This window comes from Strix uralensis, chromosome 3, assembly GCF_047716275.1.
Source record: "Strix uralensis isolate ZFMK-TIS-50842 chromosome 3, bStrUra1, whole genome shotgun sequence".
In the NCBI taxonomy this organism is placed as follows: Eukaryota; Metazoa; Chordata; class Aves; order Strigiformes; family Strigidae; genus Strix; species Strix uralensis.
This window is the reverse complement of record NC_133974.1, coordinates 37,316,309-37,333,265: the sequence shown is the minus strand read 5'-3', so window position 1 is coordinate 37,333,265 and position 16,957 is coordinate 37,316,309. Positions and strand designations below refer to the sequence as shown.

The 16,957-nt window shown below is 37.3% G+C and overlaps 1 protein-coding gene across 3 annotated transcripts in view; it reads left to right on the top strand.

Moving 5' to 3' along the window:
- Positions 1 to 16,957, top strand: part of PHIP (PHIP subunit of CUL4-Ring ligase complex) — a 118,945-nt gene that overhangs the window by 58,913 nt on the left and 43,075 nt on the right. For all 3 annotated transcript variants that reach the window (XM_074861911.1, XM_074861910.1, XM_074861912.1), the window contains 5 exons: positions 4,779 to 4,907; positions 9,936 to 10,161; positions 12,979 to 13,116; positions 14,164 to 14,347; positions 15,041 to 15,164. In XM_074861911.1, coding sequence (XP_074718012.1) covers positions 4,779 to 4,907; positions 9,936 to 10,161; positions 12,979 to 13,116; positions 14,164 to 14,347; positions 15,041 to 15,164 — 801 coding nt within the window. The remainder of the gene's footprint in view (positions 1 to 4,778; positions 4,908 to 9,935; positions 10,162 to 12,978; positions 13,117 to 14,163; positions 14,348 to 15,040; positions 15,165 to 16,957) is intronic.

The window sequence follows — 16,957 nt, the reverse complement described above, 5'->3', positions numbered from 1 at the left end:
TTGAATCAGTCAGTGGGTAGTCCTACTGAAGTGGTTTTTAAATTTTTGAGAGGTTCCACCTTTGAATAGTACATAAGATCACATCCTGAAGAGCAAGGCCAGTGTAATGCTCTGGTACTCTTCAGAAGCCAGTACTGAATTTGCAGAATGCTCATTAAGGTGGGGGCGGGGGGGGAAAGCTGTAAATACTTTTTATATAGCCTTTATATAACTTCAGGCATCCATAGGGTGCATGATCTGTCAGATCTTTTCATTGATACGTTTATCTTTTAAGACAAATAAAACATTCCTGAATGGATAACTGACTTAGGGGTAGGAAGATGGAAACATTTTTAGTAAATATTTTACTCTTAATTTAATGACTTCTTGTCATCTTCCCACCATTTCACCCTTTGTTACTGCTCTGGAAGCAGTGTAGAAGCCCTGTTGATCTTTTTTGTTTGTTTTTGTTTTAAACTGGCTTCAAAGTTAAGTGTTCTTTCCACTCCTCCAAATCTGCAGCAACCTCTTATAACCTTGCAGAAAGTCTGAAGGTATTTTTTGGCTTACCATGGAAGCATGCTGTGGTTGGAGATCATTCCTTAAAGCAAAGGAAAACATAAACCTGCAAAGGAACTTCAAAATATTTGGAGACTGATTTGACTCGAGCAGCTATGATGTGGTTTTGTCACTTATGAAAGAGGTTATATGTTTTAATAACAATTAGTTAACTTTGTTTTTTGTTAGTTTTAGAAAGTTGTTCTAGCATACCATTGTTGTGATCATTAGAATCTAAATTTCAGTTTTCAAGTTTGAATGTTGCTTGTATCTCATTTTCACTTGTTCCTATGCATTTGAGTAGCTCTCTTCCTGATAAAGGTCTTTTTGTATAGGCATACAAAATAGTTCTATTTCCTTAGTGTTCATGTGAAGAAGCTGGGCTCTTAGGTTTTCCATTATCATGATGAGTGGAAACCTTTTTTCTGTAGCTGTTCCACTTAAATTTTACTTACCTTGAACATGGGAAGCAAAAATTATGTGTATTGTTTTGGAAGAGTGTTCTAATCGTTGCCTGTTTGTCTAGCATGTATGTGCTTTCTCTTTCTCTTCTGGATATCCTTCAGGTATTTGGGATTATAGTTTTCTTTTTGTTCTTGCGTTATGTGTGATGCATTGCATTGAATACACAGTGATCTTTCTCCGTATGTTTCCAACTAATTGCCTCAGTCCCTTAATGTGAAGGAGAGAATGTTATTTACCTCAGGCTAGTAGAGGCTGAGTTCACTGACTTTTTAAACAGTGCTGATGACTTCTGTTGGAAGGTGTGACAGACATGCATAGTGTTATTTGTGTAGACTTGAGTTCCATTATATTTCCTAGCAGTAAGTGTGTTAGTAAGTTATTTCTAATAATCTTACTAGGTTCCTGGCCTATTGCATTTTGTCCTGTTGGTTTTTAATTGCTTCAGTAGATGTCACTTGTGCTGTGTCCCAAAATCTGTTCTCAGTGGATGATTTCCTAATGTTCCGTTTCATCAACGGGCTCTTATTTTTTTCTGTAGTCACTAACAGAAAGGCCTGACTTGAGGAATTTCACTGATAACATCATTTTAGCTCTGTATGTCTTTTCAAAACTGTTATCCTTTCCTTAGTAAGTTTACCTACTCTGCATTCTCCTGCTCATCACAATCTTCCATTTGAACTAAGTGTTCAGTGCCATATTGTGGCTGTGAAATCTAGCTAGGTTGAATGAATTATGTTTTCTTGGTATAAAAAACCCCAGTTATTTTGCTGAAGAAAGTGTGCTAAGTTTGTCTGGTACTCTCTACTCTTGATTCCTATTTCTTTTTTTCCTCCCATGTCTTTTACTTTTCTTAAAAATTAGGTTTTAAGTCTTTTATACTGTCTGTTGATAACAGGTCAGGCTTATTATTGAGCTCACTCTCTCTGTAGGTGGTACTACTCTGTTTTCTTACAAGAAACTATTTTTACGGACCAAAGACATGTTACTTTGTGTACTAGTTTCACAATTCTGTTCTCCCTGGTTTTGGGGAGAACAACAAGCTCTTCAAAACTGAGAGGAAAAGAGTAACGTCCCTTTTTCATTCTCTTATTTAATCAAAATTCCTTCCTTTCTGATGTACCAATGTCCATCTGTTTCCTTGCTAGTGAAAATACAGACAAATAGCTTAACTCTTGGGGTTGAGACTAAAAGTAATCTTAACTTAGTCCTCATTGTATAGCATGGTTCTTCCCCGTTTGTGACTGAAGAATCCTTGCTACTTGCTTTCCTACCAGCAGTGTCTAAACGTGATCACTCTTGGCAGCCCTTTGTTGGGACAGCTCTTAACTAACCACTGTTTTTTCTGTTCTTGTGAGCAATCTCTTCCCCTCACCATTGATATCCTTTTATTCAGCAGGGAAGGTTCTAGCCAGAATAAACAGTTTATCTTCTTTGTGATACAGTCTTCATATAGTTCTTGCATCTTTGATTTCAAAGGGATGGAGCAGGGAAAGCAACTTCCTTCTTGCTGAAGTCCTTTATCTTCCTTGCTGAAGTTACAGCTTCACTGTTTTCCAGCTTTCCCCTTTTGCAGCTTAACATTTAGTTTCCGTTCCAAATGACTAACTCCTCTGTGCTAGTTTTATTATTGAAGAAATTCCATTGTAAAGTGTCATTTATTAATCTCAAAATATTTTCGTTTTAAAAAAATCTCTACTGGGTAGCACACTCTGGCAGGCTGTGCTCTTTAATTTGTAATGGTAATCATATCTTGGAAGCTTATCCCCAAAAATAATTTTTGTTCTTACAATATTAAGGATCTTTATTTCCAAGTAATTGTACATCAGCCTTGAGGGGTTGTACTGAAAGGCCTTGCTTTGCTGTCCTTTACAAAAGTACTTTTTAAACCAGATTCTGGCCACATTTAAAGTAAAACTATTTGCACTGTACTAATCACTGAATAGTAGATCAGTATTCTTTTTCCTTTACATAAGAAGGGAATGTCTTCCAACTAACACTCTAATTCCCAGGGGTTTCTTGAAAATGGTCTATTCAAACCATTTATTGCTGGGAAGGATTAAAAAAACCCCCATCATCTTAAGAGTCTGATTTTTTTCCTTCTGGTTTTTATTTTTCCGTTCACCATGGCTAGCAAATAGTTCTTCCCACAACATGCCTTGTAAAACAAAGTCTTTAAATCTTAGGCTGTAGGAGAAACCTGAAATTCTGTTACGAAGGACTTCAGTATTAGGAAGCTTGATATTTTGATGTTCCTTTGTTGGAGGGAAGGGAAAGGGAACAGAAGTCTATATGTAAGTATTCCTTTTCCAGGTTTTTACTATACATCTGCAAAGCTTATTCTTGGGCTGAAGTTCCTTCCCCTTTCCACCTACCTCCCCAAACTGTCTCCCTTTAATGCAGTGAGCTTTCTATGTACAAAAAGCAGCACGAAGTTGTAACTTTGCCTTGGTTGTTGGATCTTGCTTAGCCTAAATTAATTCTGCATTCCTAGCTGTTGTGATATTAGTGTTACTTTCTTGAAGCTCTGTTTTTATTTTCCATCTCTTTCAATAGGATACTTCTGTTCATTTCTTCTGGAATAATGGGCAAAATAGAACATAAAGCTTGCATTGGTTTATGTTCCTCTTTTGCTAATCCAGAAACTCGTTTGACTTTTATGGAAAGTACTTGTAGTAAAAAGACCTTTATCAATACCTGAAAGCACTGGTAATAGGTGTAGCCGCCTCTACCACTGGGGGGGTGTGCAGGGGTGTGGGTGTGGATGTGTTGTAAGACCGTGGGCAGAAGATTTAGACTTCTTGCCTTTTTCTCAGCCTGTAAGATAGTGAGAACAGTACCTCACAGGTTTTCGAGGCTTGGTTCCTTAACTTTTTAAAATAATGCTGATGGCCTCTGGAAGGTGCTATAGAAGTGCATAGTGTTACTGCCTGCAGGCTGAATACCATTGTTTTTTCTGGCAGTATATAGGGCTGCCACAGTTAGGGAAAGAATTTTGTTTGGTGTTTCTTTAAAGAAAATGCAAAAGTGCTTTGCTGGGGAGAATAGAAAGGGGCTTTCTGAAGAGGTGCTGAAGACGTGAAAATTCAGAGTGGTGATTGGTCACCTCTGCTTGATTGACAGGTTGCAGGGAAAAACAAAAACCCATTTGTTCTGGCTTAATGGAACTGGAAAACAGAAAATGAGTATCAGGTAAAAATTCCTTTTTTAAAATCTTTGCAGTTCTCCTTTAAAAAGTGGAGTTTTTACAGAAATCTACACCTCCCCCACTCCAATAAATTAGGAGTAGGAATTACAGAAACAGGCAGTTCCTAAGTTGTGTAATGTGGGTTGTCTATGTCAGTGCGTTTTCTAGCGGGCAGGTGTTCTGAAACACCGCAGCAGCCAATGCTACTGGGCTAGTTTAGCAAAAAGGCAGAGGACTGAAAGGGTGTAGTGACTAAACCCTGAACGGGACCCAGCTCTCTGGTTAGGCTCATTAGCAGGACCATCAAGGGGAAGCTTTTATTTTCACTTCCTATACTGTGCCTGCTTTGTGGATAAAGTCTGTCAGTTTCTACTACTATTAATTTGGCATCTGTCATGAGCATTATTACAAAATTCACTGAAAAGTGAATAGCTAAAAAGTAAACTATGTTTTAAAGTAACTTCCATCTAGCAGTATACTGTCTTACAGATTTTATAATAAATTTCAACATCAGCACCACAGTTTTGAGAATCATAATTGAAAATTAATTGTTTCCCGTAACTTAATTATTTTGTATGTTGATGTATTTCAGATTGAAGGACAAGGACATGGTGCAGTTTTTGACTGCAAGTGCTCTCCTGATGGACAGCATTTTGCATGTACTGATTCTCACGGTCACCTTCTGATTTTTGGCTTTGGTTCCAGTAGCAAATATGACAAGGTACAGTGCAAGATGAAAATCAAAATGTTTGTCTGTGTTGAATGGATTCATGCAAACTTTCCGTCAGAGCTTCACTTCAGGAGGGTGTATCTTAACACAATTTTGAGCTATTGATATGGGATGTTTCAGATTGCTGTTTTTGACATTGAGTTTTCTTTCACTGTTTTTTAAACTGTGAAAACATGTTATTAAGCTACTGCTTACACAGGAAGTTAAAAATAATTAAATTAAAATTTACGCATTCACTGTCTACTCTTAAATGACAAGGTTACAAGTGTCTACTAATGGATCCAGATGGATAATGTGATAAACTGCAGTGGAATTCATAGTAGTTGAACATTTTGCTTAAATATTTTTCTAGTTCCTAACTAAGACCAAAAAAAAGGGGTGAGTGGGTGTGTAATAAAACTAATTCCTGCTATCTGTATTTAAACACTGCATAGTCTGGGAGACAATTATTTACAATAAATGTACTATGTGTTCTAGTGATATAATTTTGTCTGCTAATGAAGTTCTGCTGTTGTCGATACGTCTGGTGCTTACACAGCAATGTTCCACCATTACTGTGTGATTAAAATATTACATCTTTATTCTAATGTCATAGTCTACATTGTGTATTCTAAGTGTGGGTGTCTTGCCACAGACCCTCATGACTGTAAAGATATGTGGTGGTTTTTTTTCCTCTGTGGATGAACATACCCTGTTGAACCATACAGGTTACCTTATTTGGTGTGCCCACAAGGCCCTAGTTCTTCTTTTACCACCCAGGGAAGAGGTGAAGTGTGTCTGTTCTCCTTCTTTCTAAGACTTAAACAGGCGTTTCTGCTCCAGGATTTTAATCTCTGCTTCTGGTAGCTGATACTTGAAGGCTGGTGGTGAACTGCTGGCTTCTGGATCTTGCCTCCTACTTTGCATCTTTGGACTCAGGCTGGCCTTGAAAGCATTTTAGCAAACAGCAGTGCAGAGGGGCCTGATGCAGGGGGAGAGCTAAAGGAATTCTAATCTTTGTCTTGTAAGCCACAACATTTCTTTCTGTAGTCTTACAGCTCTTATTTTGATGCTGGTTACAGCAGCATTTGCATATTGGGGTTTGGTGGGGTTTTTTTCCTCTCCTTGTCTCTCAGCTGTGATTTGAAGTGCTTGGTACTTGGCTGCTGTTGCTATTCCTTAGCTATTGCTAGCTGTGCATTTCCCCTTCCATTCCAAAGAAAACAAATGAGCAGAGACACCACAAGCAAGGAAAATCAGGATTATCAGATCATTTTCAAGGTCATCTTCTTTCAGAGTTCTTACTCTTCCAAACTTTAAAGCTTGTTGTAATTAATAGAAACAGTTTTTCTCACCATGTCCATGGTTCCAGGTTTATTTTTCTCTGAATTTTGGAAGTGTATAGTCCTCTTTGAAACAGAGAGCCTTTTTGTCTTTGCTTTGAGAGACCAGGAGTTTCCTTTACACTGCCATTTGAAAATTTACCTTGTGAGGGGTTATATCTGTTTGAAGAATGAAAACAATTGCTTTTCACTTAAATTCTCCAGACCCTTTGTTCTCTTGGGGTTTTTGCTGCAGCCTCTGAGAAAAGATTATGTTTAAAATTTTTCACTTATTGTGTGATTTTAAAATGATCCTCTCCAGCTGTTGCTGTGCCAGCGGTAATCTTGGCGTTCTTGACCATAGAAGAAATGGGAGCAAATAGGACTTAGGTTTGTTACTTCTTTAATCTCAGTCTTCAACTCTCAGAAAACTCAGCTGGGAAGTTTCTGATCTCTTTCTTGTCTGGTTCGATCTCCTCTTTCATTTTTGTCTGACCTGATTTATGAAAAAATGTAACTACAGATGGGCAGGTGCTAGAGATTAGGTATTCTTTTTTTCTGTTGTCGTCCCCCCGTCCCCCCCGATACTTGGGTTTTTTTCAGACATCTTGTGAGAATGTGCTCTGGTAGTACCTGCAGTTTTTGGACTTTAAAGTGGTTTCCATCCATCTTGGGGAATGATTTTTACAGAAGAAAAGAGTTTGGTAACCTGTCTGGTATTCCTGCATTTGAGCTGTGCTCAGGACCATGATTACAGCTGAGATAGTGTTGGCTCTGCTGAGGGAGCAAGCTCTTAATTTTCGTATGTGTGGTTTTTCATGTTATGTTCAGATAGTATCTGTGTTTCCTAGTTGACTGGAACCACTGTCCAGGCCTTTTTTTCCCCCAGTGTGATCTTGGCCATGATAAAGGCAATGGGGTGGTTTTGGTTTGTTTTCTTTTTTTTTTCTTCTTTTTTGATGACACATGTTTTTGTGGAATAATTCTTCAGTGGGGAAAAAAAAATAATAGTTTGCTGCTTATTTGGGGCTCCTTTGTTACTTGACCCAGTTAAGGGAACCTTGAGCCAATCACAGCTGATATTTCTGCATGTATGAAAATCATCAGAGATGAGCTGAGCTCACTGTCAACAGGGCACATGAACTTCAGAAGTCCATGCTTAGGTGGAAGCTTGTCCAGGAATGCCTAACTGTCCTAAAGCATAAGGTACCTTTCTGTTAATTTTAAATCTTAGATTGGACTAGCTTTCTAAGGCATTCGTTCCTGTAGACTGCCCAAACTACAGTTCTTTGTTGCAAGTTGACAGCTCCTGTGTGGTGGAGTGGTGCAGTAGTGGGGAAAATATCTTTGCATTTGTATAGGTGTGCCCATTTGGAGAAACTGAGCATTCTGAATGTGTAGTGTAGTTACGGAAGGAAAGTCTATTTGTAGAGCTCACACCTTGTGAAAGCTTTCATGCTCAAACCCAAGCTTGGGTTTGTGAAGTCATATGTACAGAGAACTCCTGTCCTAATAGTGGTGTAGTATCTTACTGTCATGTGATACTGAATGTGATCTCTAACAGTATATGAAGAAATAGGTCTGGTTGTTAGTACTTTTAATTGGTTGTCTGCTGAACATAACCATTTAAGATTATCTGCAACGTTTTAATTCTTCTAATTTCTCTCAGGACTTGGAATAGCCTGAGGATAAGATTGTTGCCCTGGGTTCCAGTAGGTACATTTCAGTGTTCTACCTGAGACTTGGTCTGAGCCTGGGTTCTCCATGAAATGCCAGTCTTACCTTGTGGAGTAGAAAATTGTCATTTACTCTCTACAGTACCTGATTGCAGTACAAAGTACACAGAAGGGTAATTGCAAAGAAATCCCTCATGATCTTGCACCAGAGACTATTCTGGTAGAGGTCACTGAATCTAAGGAAGGATTTTCAGATCTTCCCTTTGCTTTCAAAACCTGGGATGCAGACAACACTACAGCCAAATTGCAGCACATTAAAACTGATGGTCTGTATGATCATGCAGTTGGAATCTCTTCTTTCTCAGTGTGGAAAGTACTTAACAGGAGAACTTACACTAGGTGTAAGTACTGGATACTCTACTACTATGATTCTAGGGAAAGTCGTAAGTCCTCCTAGAGGACCCGTGTCTTTATCATATTGAGCTATATGAGCTGAAGGAACAAAGTTGTTAAGGAGGCCTTGAATCTGTCAGACACATGAAGGTACTTGTATCTTTCTCATCCAGCCTCTGTCAAGTTGACAGAGAATCTGGCAACAAGACTTCATCCAGTCAGGACTTCTTACTGCAGTGGGATGTCACTGTGTCCACACATGCTTTGTAATGGTAACCTTTGAATCCCTGAAGTAAGTTTTTTGCCATTGCGTCTTTCCAATTTCTTCATGTTACTTTTCTGATTTTTTTTTGTGGGGTCCAGATCCCATGATTCCTGTGGATTTTTAATTTTTTTTTAATCCACCTCATGTGGATGCATGTAGACACTTTCTGATATTGTACAGGGTAGATGTTTGCCATCATCTTTCCTTCCTAGTCACATCCAGGACAGGAGACCCTTGTCATTCAGAGATCACAGCTCTGAGTAGATGCTATAACCTCTGCCTTACTGATTTCTACATAACAAGTTACTGGAAACTATGTTATGGATTGGTCATGATAGAGCATGCTCTTCAGAAATCAGAGTATATTCTATGACATTCCTCTGTCTGTGCTCAAATACCTGTCTTTAACACCTAAGACAAGATTATTTGGAGATCTCTATGCCTCGAGTCAATTGTTTAATATTTTTTTTATACTGCACTGGAAATCTAATTTGCGTGAATGATATTTTTATGATTTTATTTTTACTTGTTCAAAGTTAAACCAAGTACAGCAGCTGCCAAGGGGTTTGCTTGCCAGTAGGTAGTACTGTAGTATATGTATCAGCTTGTCTTATGTTCTCTTTCTCTTTTCTCCTTGTGGTTCGGTATCTTTCTGATTGCACGATATTGAGGTGCATGTGCCAGCGAGCAATGGAGCATAAGCCTTTTTACATACTATTTGGACAAAAGAATTCCTTGGTCTTGAGTGTCTGTGGAAAGTCATCCAGAATAAATTATGAGCAGGTGGACTGAAATGAAAAAGAAAACTTTGAGCCTGAAGAATTCAGCTTTAGATCAGCTTTATTTTATCTACTGGAACTTTTCCACATACCTAGCATTATAATAGGAATATATATATGTTTGGCTGCTGGTATTAAAGTACTTGGCAATGACGTGATGTCATAAATATTTTCCTATTCCTCTTCTTCCTACCCTGTAGCTTGTTAAGTCTGTGACATAGTTTTTGTTATCAGAATATATATTCATATATTCAGAGTATAGAGGAAAATTTTTAAATTATTTAATATGTCCATGCTGTGTTCAGTCAAATGTCTTCAAATAGTTAAATATTGCCCAATTCTGCTGTTCTTTAAAATACTTTCCACCCTCAAACATGTGGATTATTCTCCTTGCACTATAATATAGAAAAGGAGTGCTAGGAAAAAAAATAATCATGGAGTCATTAAATTTTCCCCTTTAAACTGAGATAAACGAATCAGCTTATAACCTCGTTTTTGTGAAAGTAACCACATGTAACATTGTTAAAAATACTTTTGGCAGTTATCTTCTGTATGCTTTTTTTAATAGGTTCTTTAAAAAAATTACAAAATAACTTTGTTTACAGATAGCAGATCAGATGTTCTTTCATAGTGATTATCGGCCCCTTATCCGTGATGCCAACAACTTTGTCCTGGATGAACAGACACAGCAGGCTCCACACCTTATGCCTCCCCCATTTTTGGTTGATGTGGATGGCAACCCTCATCCTGCAAGGTATCAAAGACTAGTTCCTGGTCGTGAGAACTGCAGGGAGGAACAGCTTATTCCTCAGATGGGAGTGACATCTTCAGGTATGGAAAATTTCACTTCACTACACAGTAGCCTATCTAGTTACCTCCAGGTGTTCTACACTTACCCTTTCACTTCGTCCTTTTTCTTCATTTCTGGGCATAGTAGGTCACGTAGTGTGGACAAATTGCAGTGTCCTTGGCACTGATCGCTTGTGCAATTTCACTTACAGCATTGTTGTCAATCAAGTCAGTACTAGTTGATGGTACAACGGCAGTTAGCTTGGAGCTCATCTCATATTGGAACAGTATATGATGCTGAGTGAGCTTTCAGTTGATGTTTTTGGGGTAAGATTTCCTACTTCAGAAAACCTCAGAAATAGACTGATCTTTCTCGGATCAGTTGGAACAGGTAACACCTACAAGAAGAGACAGATGAGAGGACAGCTGTAACATGCAAAATCCTCTTTAGATGAAGGCAGTCATTCAATTTAAGCTTTGATGCTTTAGGTAGAGAACTCTGAAGACTTGAGGATACAAAATACAGGAAGTTCCTCAGAAGTTGGATTCTCCATGCATAGCAGTGACTGGTGAAAGTAGCTTTAAATGTTTTCAAGATAAGTATTGTTAAATATTTGGATATTCTTGAAAAGATGGGAAAACTTGACTGTGCCTGTAAGTAGTGGCTTATATGTAAACCATACTTAAGGCTGTGGTGTGTCAGACATTCCAGGAAGGTTAACTGACAGTATTATTACCAAAAGATCTATTCATCCTCATTTGTAGACCTGAGGATTATAAGCCACTGAATACTTAAAGAATAATTTTTAAAGGAGCATTTCCATATTACCTCCAAAATTATAGGAAAAAATGCTACCTGAGAAGCACCTGTAAGAAGGAAAAAAATCCTTTCTGGTGAATGTATGCCATGTTTTCTCTCTAACTTTTTAGCTAGTGGCTTTAAAGCTAAATTCGATTTCCAAGGAAGGATTTTACTTCATTATTAGAGCTACAGCATGAATTCATGATGTTCTGAAATTCTCCACATTTGAAAATGTTCTGGGCACATTTTCCAATATAGTCTCTTGAAACAAGTCAGACTCTGCACACACACCCAACAATATTAAATTTAATGGTGTGGCACCATGACACGTGAATGTCCATAGGAAGATGATGTCCGTAGCATTTTGTTTAATAGCAGGAAGCCATCAACCAGCCTGACAGAGAGCCAGAGAGATTACAGAGAGACAGAAGATACCTTTTGACCTCTTCGCAGTTTAGCAACAATACGCAGTCTTATGCGGAGCTAAACTGTGGCCGTGTATTTTCTACATTCCTTTCCACTAAGGAAGCTTCATTTCTTTCTGAAACTTTATTGTGGGATTTGATGGATCTCCCTTAGAGCACTGACAATTTATTTCTTGTCAAGTTTTCTGTAGGGGCTTATAAGAGTAGGGGGAATTCAGATAGCCATGCTTGATTTACTGCTTAGATATATGTGAACCTCCTTTAAACCAGATGTTTTGAAAAAATCAAATATATATCAGTGTCTTTATTTCATTTTTTTAAAAAAACCTTACTGTTAGTAGTGAAGGCAAAATCTCACAAGCTAGATACATAAAAAACCATTCATTTTGTTTAGGTGGCAGTTTCCTTATTTAAGATAATTCCTGGGTTATTAGTAGTATTTCCCATTGTTTTCAGTAGACACTATGTCTGCTCATGAGATCATCAAATAAATCTGTCTCACTACATGAGTCAGAAAACATCCAGCTGTGGCTATACCAGAGTTCATTCCACGATTTCAAGCTTCTGCTGCCTTAGGGAAGTTGACTTCAACCACAATAACCATGAAACCCTGAGAGCACTATCTTAAATATTTATGTTCTTTCTACATACCATCATCTATAAAGAGATGGCTGCTTCTGTCTAGCCACATAATCAAAGCTCTTCATTTCATAGCACAATTACTGTAATATCTTGTGTTTGATCTTGCAAAGTGCAGTTTATACTATAATATCTCTTTGGAATCTTGCTGGAAAAATAATTTCTGTAGCTTGTTTCTTTGAACATTGTCATCTCTCATTACAAAGTTTTGCAAGTCCTGCTTCTCTTGACCAGAGCTTCCCACCACTCCACCATCTAACTATTCCGTGTGGTGGAGGTATCTGACTTCCTTTTCAAGTCAGTACTGTAACCCTTGCCTCTTTTTCCATACCTCTCTAATTTTTTTGTGACTGTTGTGAGTATGAAAAGAGGTCTTACATGCTGTGTATCTTGCTTGCTGCACAGAAACAGTATTATCACCTTGTCATCACTTCTGTGAGAACTATTTCCTGTCATTTATTCAAAAGACCTACCCAAAAGGTGGTTTCTTGGCTGTTGTACGCCAAAGAAAATGAGCATTATTTAACCTGTGTCATCATCATGCCTATGAGGAGCTCAGTCAAGCATTTTTACTGCTTGGTGTTCTCCAGTACAGATAATTCTTTTCTAATTTAGTTAGACCTTCTTGATGTAGTTCTTCCTAGTATAAAGTGTGTTATAATGCATTTGGGGCACGCTAAGCACATGTTTGAACAATTTACATTGACTGAGCTGACAAACAACAGTTGCGTTAAGCTTCTGTGACTTGATGGCACTTGATCAAATTTACACTTCTGCTGGGAGTGGCATGTGATCTTGACCCTGCTCCAGAAAATATAATGCTCTTAATCCTGTTTAAAAAATGGCTGTTACAAAAATATGCACTAGCCCATACTTACCTGTGTGATTATATACTGTACTTGTAAGTTTCAAAGCTAAAACTTAAGATGAGCTGTTTGTAACATTTGGTTCTTCAACATTTGTGTGTTGTTCTCTTGTATATTTACTTCACAGGACTGAATCAAGTTCTTAGTCAACAAGCAAATCAAGAAGTTAGTCCATTGGATAGCATGATTCAAAGACTTCAGCAAGAGCAGGACCAGAGACGTTCTGGGGAGGCAGGAACCAGTAGTACCAGCCGGATAAGCAGAGGTAGATCACTGGAGGATGGATGTTGTGGCTTTTCTATTGAAACAGCTGAGAGTTGGAAAGCGTAAATCACATTATCGTGCATGATTTGTGCATTTTGTTGAACTACTAGGAAGGAGGAATGGAGCCTCAGAAAATTAGTACAGCTTTGCCACCTTTTTTACCTTTCTGCAAAATCTCAGGTTTCTTACCATTACAAATTTATCTTTGTTAAAGTTATTGTCTGCTCACCCAGGGAGCTTGCAGCAACTGTGCTCCCTTAGAAGTCAGTAGTCTACTGTTTAATCTGGAATTGGACATCTACTTGTTTGAAATCTGACTTGTCTCAAATAAGAAAATAGGTGGGAGAAAAGAGGAAGGAGCTGCTTGTTTCTCAGTACAGGTGTTCCATATTTCAGTGTCTTGTACTAGATTACACAGTAGTTTTCAACACTTAAAAAATCATAGTTGACAATCCACCCGAGTAAGCAAGAATAGCTTGTCTGTGGAAAGATGTGGAAAAATGTTGAAATTCTGATACAGTGTAGGTGTTTGAAGGATCTTGCACATGTGTGTGGTTTTGTTTTGGTTTGGGTTTATCTTTGACTATTTCAATTTCTTGTCTGTAAATGTTACAGTTTGGATTCCTAATGATTTCCAGTGTTGTGACTTCATTTTTTTGAAGGTAGAAGACTGTTTAAGGAATACATGGGTTCAGTGAGATAGCTCACTGTTTTATAGTACAGATCTAGAGTGCAGTAGCAATAATCAGCCTGAAATAAATGTTTCCAAAAGCGTTTTTAAAGAAAAGCAAACCAATAAAACGTTTGCTTCACTTCAGATTGTTGATACATGAATTTTTAAACACAGCCCAGTAGCTGTTTAAGTGTGTGTATGTGTGTTGTGATGACTATAGAAACTGCTGAAATAGTTATATTCAGTTAATACTTGATTTATTTTGAAGTAATAGATTAAGTACATTTTTTTTTTCTTTTCATTTTGGGTTTTTCTTTCTAAATGCTTCCTTTAGAATTTCAGATCAAGTACAACTATCACTTTTTGACTTCTTAGGATCTGTAAGTTCTACCTCAGAAGTACATTCACCACCAAATATAGGATTAAGACGTAGTGGACAAATTGAAGGTGTGCGTCAGATGCATAGCAATGCACCAAGAAGTGAAATAGCCACTGAGCGAGACCTTGTGGCTTGGAGTCGAAGGGTTGTAGTACCTGAACTGTCTTCTGGTGTGGCCAGGTAAACATAGCCAGGTTTTCAGTGAATTTTATTTTGGTGAACTTAATTAAATTGAACAGTTTTGGAATTCACATTGTCATAGAACTATTTGTGTGGCATTTATCTATTATGTGGTGTCATATTTCTTATAAAATCAGTGTCAGTTTGAAATCAGTTGTTTGCGTATCACTTGAAAGATCTTGGAATTGTAGAAGTGTTGTGAATAAAAATTGACAGTTTAACAAATGACTGAGTAATTTAACTTGTATGTGCAATGGGATCTAGCTGCCTCAGTGTTTTCTGATTTACAACAAGATTACAGTATGTTTTAATTCCATTTGTTCCTGCCATTATATGGCATTTTACATCTGGGACACTGACCTAATCTATTAGGTGCCTGAGGTGAATTTTGATTTCCAAACTGGAACTTCATTTTGTTCAGTAATTAACTCTTGTGAGGAATACTTCTATCAATAAGCCAAAAAACCCTACTAGCCACAATCAAACATAAACTGTTCTAGGTTTTTTGAAATAAGGTTGAAATCTTACTTTGTTCAGAAAAGGTAATTTTGAAGCCATATTCTGACTGTAAAGAAAAGAACTGCTGTTCAAAGAATGTTATAAATGTTGAACATTTATTCCTTGATTTGGAATAAATCCTGTCAGTTGTGGTATTTTGCTTTAAAGTTAACATCTCAATCTTCTTTTTTTCAGTAGGCAGGAAGAATGGAGAACAGCAAAGGGAGAAGAAGAAGTAAGGGTGTATCGATCGGAAGAGAAAAGAAAACATGTAGCAAGTCACATTCAAAGAGAGAACAAAATACCTACTTTCTCTAAGGTAAATAGTCACTTGTACCTTAATGCAGTAAGAAGCATAAAATTTAACTCAATGTGTTAGGCCACATAAATTTACATTGCTCTTCTCAGTTTTAAATTTAAAAAACGGAGGTACAGGAGTTTGTTTACCGCCCCAGAATGAGGAAGTATGTCTCTACTGATGTTTTGCTATGTTCAGAATAAACAATGGGGGTCGCTTTTAGAACCCCTGAAGGGAGAAGCCCTGCAAATCTGGTGTTAGGAAGTCTGTTACTATTAATCAATACATCCTGCTCTGTTGTATACTGTTTGACATACTGTTATGTGGAAAGGTTTGATTAAAACTCAAGTCACAATTCTAAACCGTAACACATTTAAATACATCTCCAAATACAGAATTGGGTATTTTCTCTCATGGTACCCTAATAATCATATTGTGGTTTTGTATGGGACATTTCAAAGTCATGGTTTTTGCTAGAGCTGGAATACATTTCTCAGAAAAGAGGAAAGCAGGATAGATGAAATAGCAGGGAATGGGTTGTATTAAAAATGAAAATTGTCATAACTGACTTGATGTTTTCGTATAACTTGCAAAAAAATTTAATCTTATGCATTTATGCTGGTAAGAAAATATGAAGGAAGTCTATATTTACAAAAATCATTTTATGTCTTGTTTGTTAGAAATTAGTTTTATCTATGTGTCTCTCATGCTTATCTGGGCTTTTCTAGCTAAATAACCAAATATATTTTGTAATAAAAGAAGTAAATTTTAAGCAACTGTAGAGGAAAACCCACTCTGAGTTTTGTAGCATGCTTATCCTGGATGAGACTGTTTCACCCTTCTTCAAAAACTTAGTGAAATACAGACCTTCAAGAACACCTGCAAATTGTCCACTGAAAAGTAAAAATCACTTATGGGGTTCAAGGTGGAAAAATTAAAAAATGGAATGTGAAGAACAAGTATACCAAAGACTGTGCAGCTCTTAACTTTATCAGAGTACCATACTTGCTGCCTGTGCTGTTCATTATTTATTTTCTTGGGCAGGAAGGGACTGAGATTGAAGGCAATCTGAAAATAAGTAAATTTCAGATGCTTAGTAGTGCTTCTTTATTTTTTAATAATGATGAATCAATTTTATATGCAGCAGAAAGAGTAAATTTAAGATGGGCAAGTTTCTACTTGATACTAAATTTGAGTGTTCAGGTTTGCTTCTTTTTTCATCCTTAACCAAAGTAAAGCTTTCAAAAGAAGCGAGATGAACACTCCCCCAGCCCCACCCAGTCCCCTAATCATTTTCAATTTCTGTGTTAAATTTCTTTTTTTTTTTTCAATTTCTTTCTTGTATTAAAATTGTATGCATTGCTGCCTTAAGAAATGCTACCAATGTGCTAATTTCAGTGCTGCAGCCACCAACATTAAGTGTGTTTGCCCAACATAAAAAAACCCAAATATTTTTTCAGTGTATCTCCAGTTTTTGTATGTAGAGGGAAGAAGGTCTGTGCCCCTTATGGTTTTGGAGGTGGCCATGGCAGGACTCATTAATGAAATACCAGGACATCAGAAATCTTGGTAACTCCTCGTTTTCTCTCTGGAATAATAGAAAATGGGCCTCACAAATTCCAATTTCAACAACGTTCTTTCTTGTGTTGAGGGGATATATTTTGGTGCTGAATTATAGACTTCCTTTCAGTTTAATTAAACAATTACTGCTCAAGAGTTTCTTTTTCTTCATTTTTTTCAACTACAGCCTAGTCAAAAGATCCTTCCCGATAATGTGGATTTCTACAAACTTACCCTTAAATTTCTAATTGGGT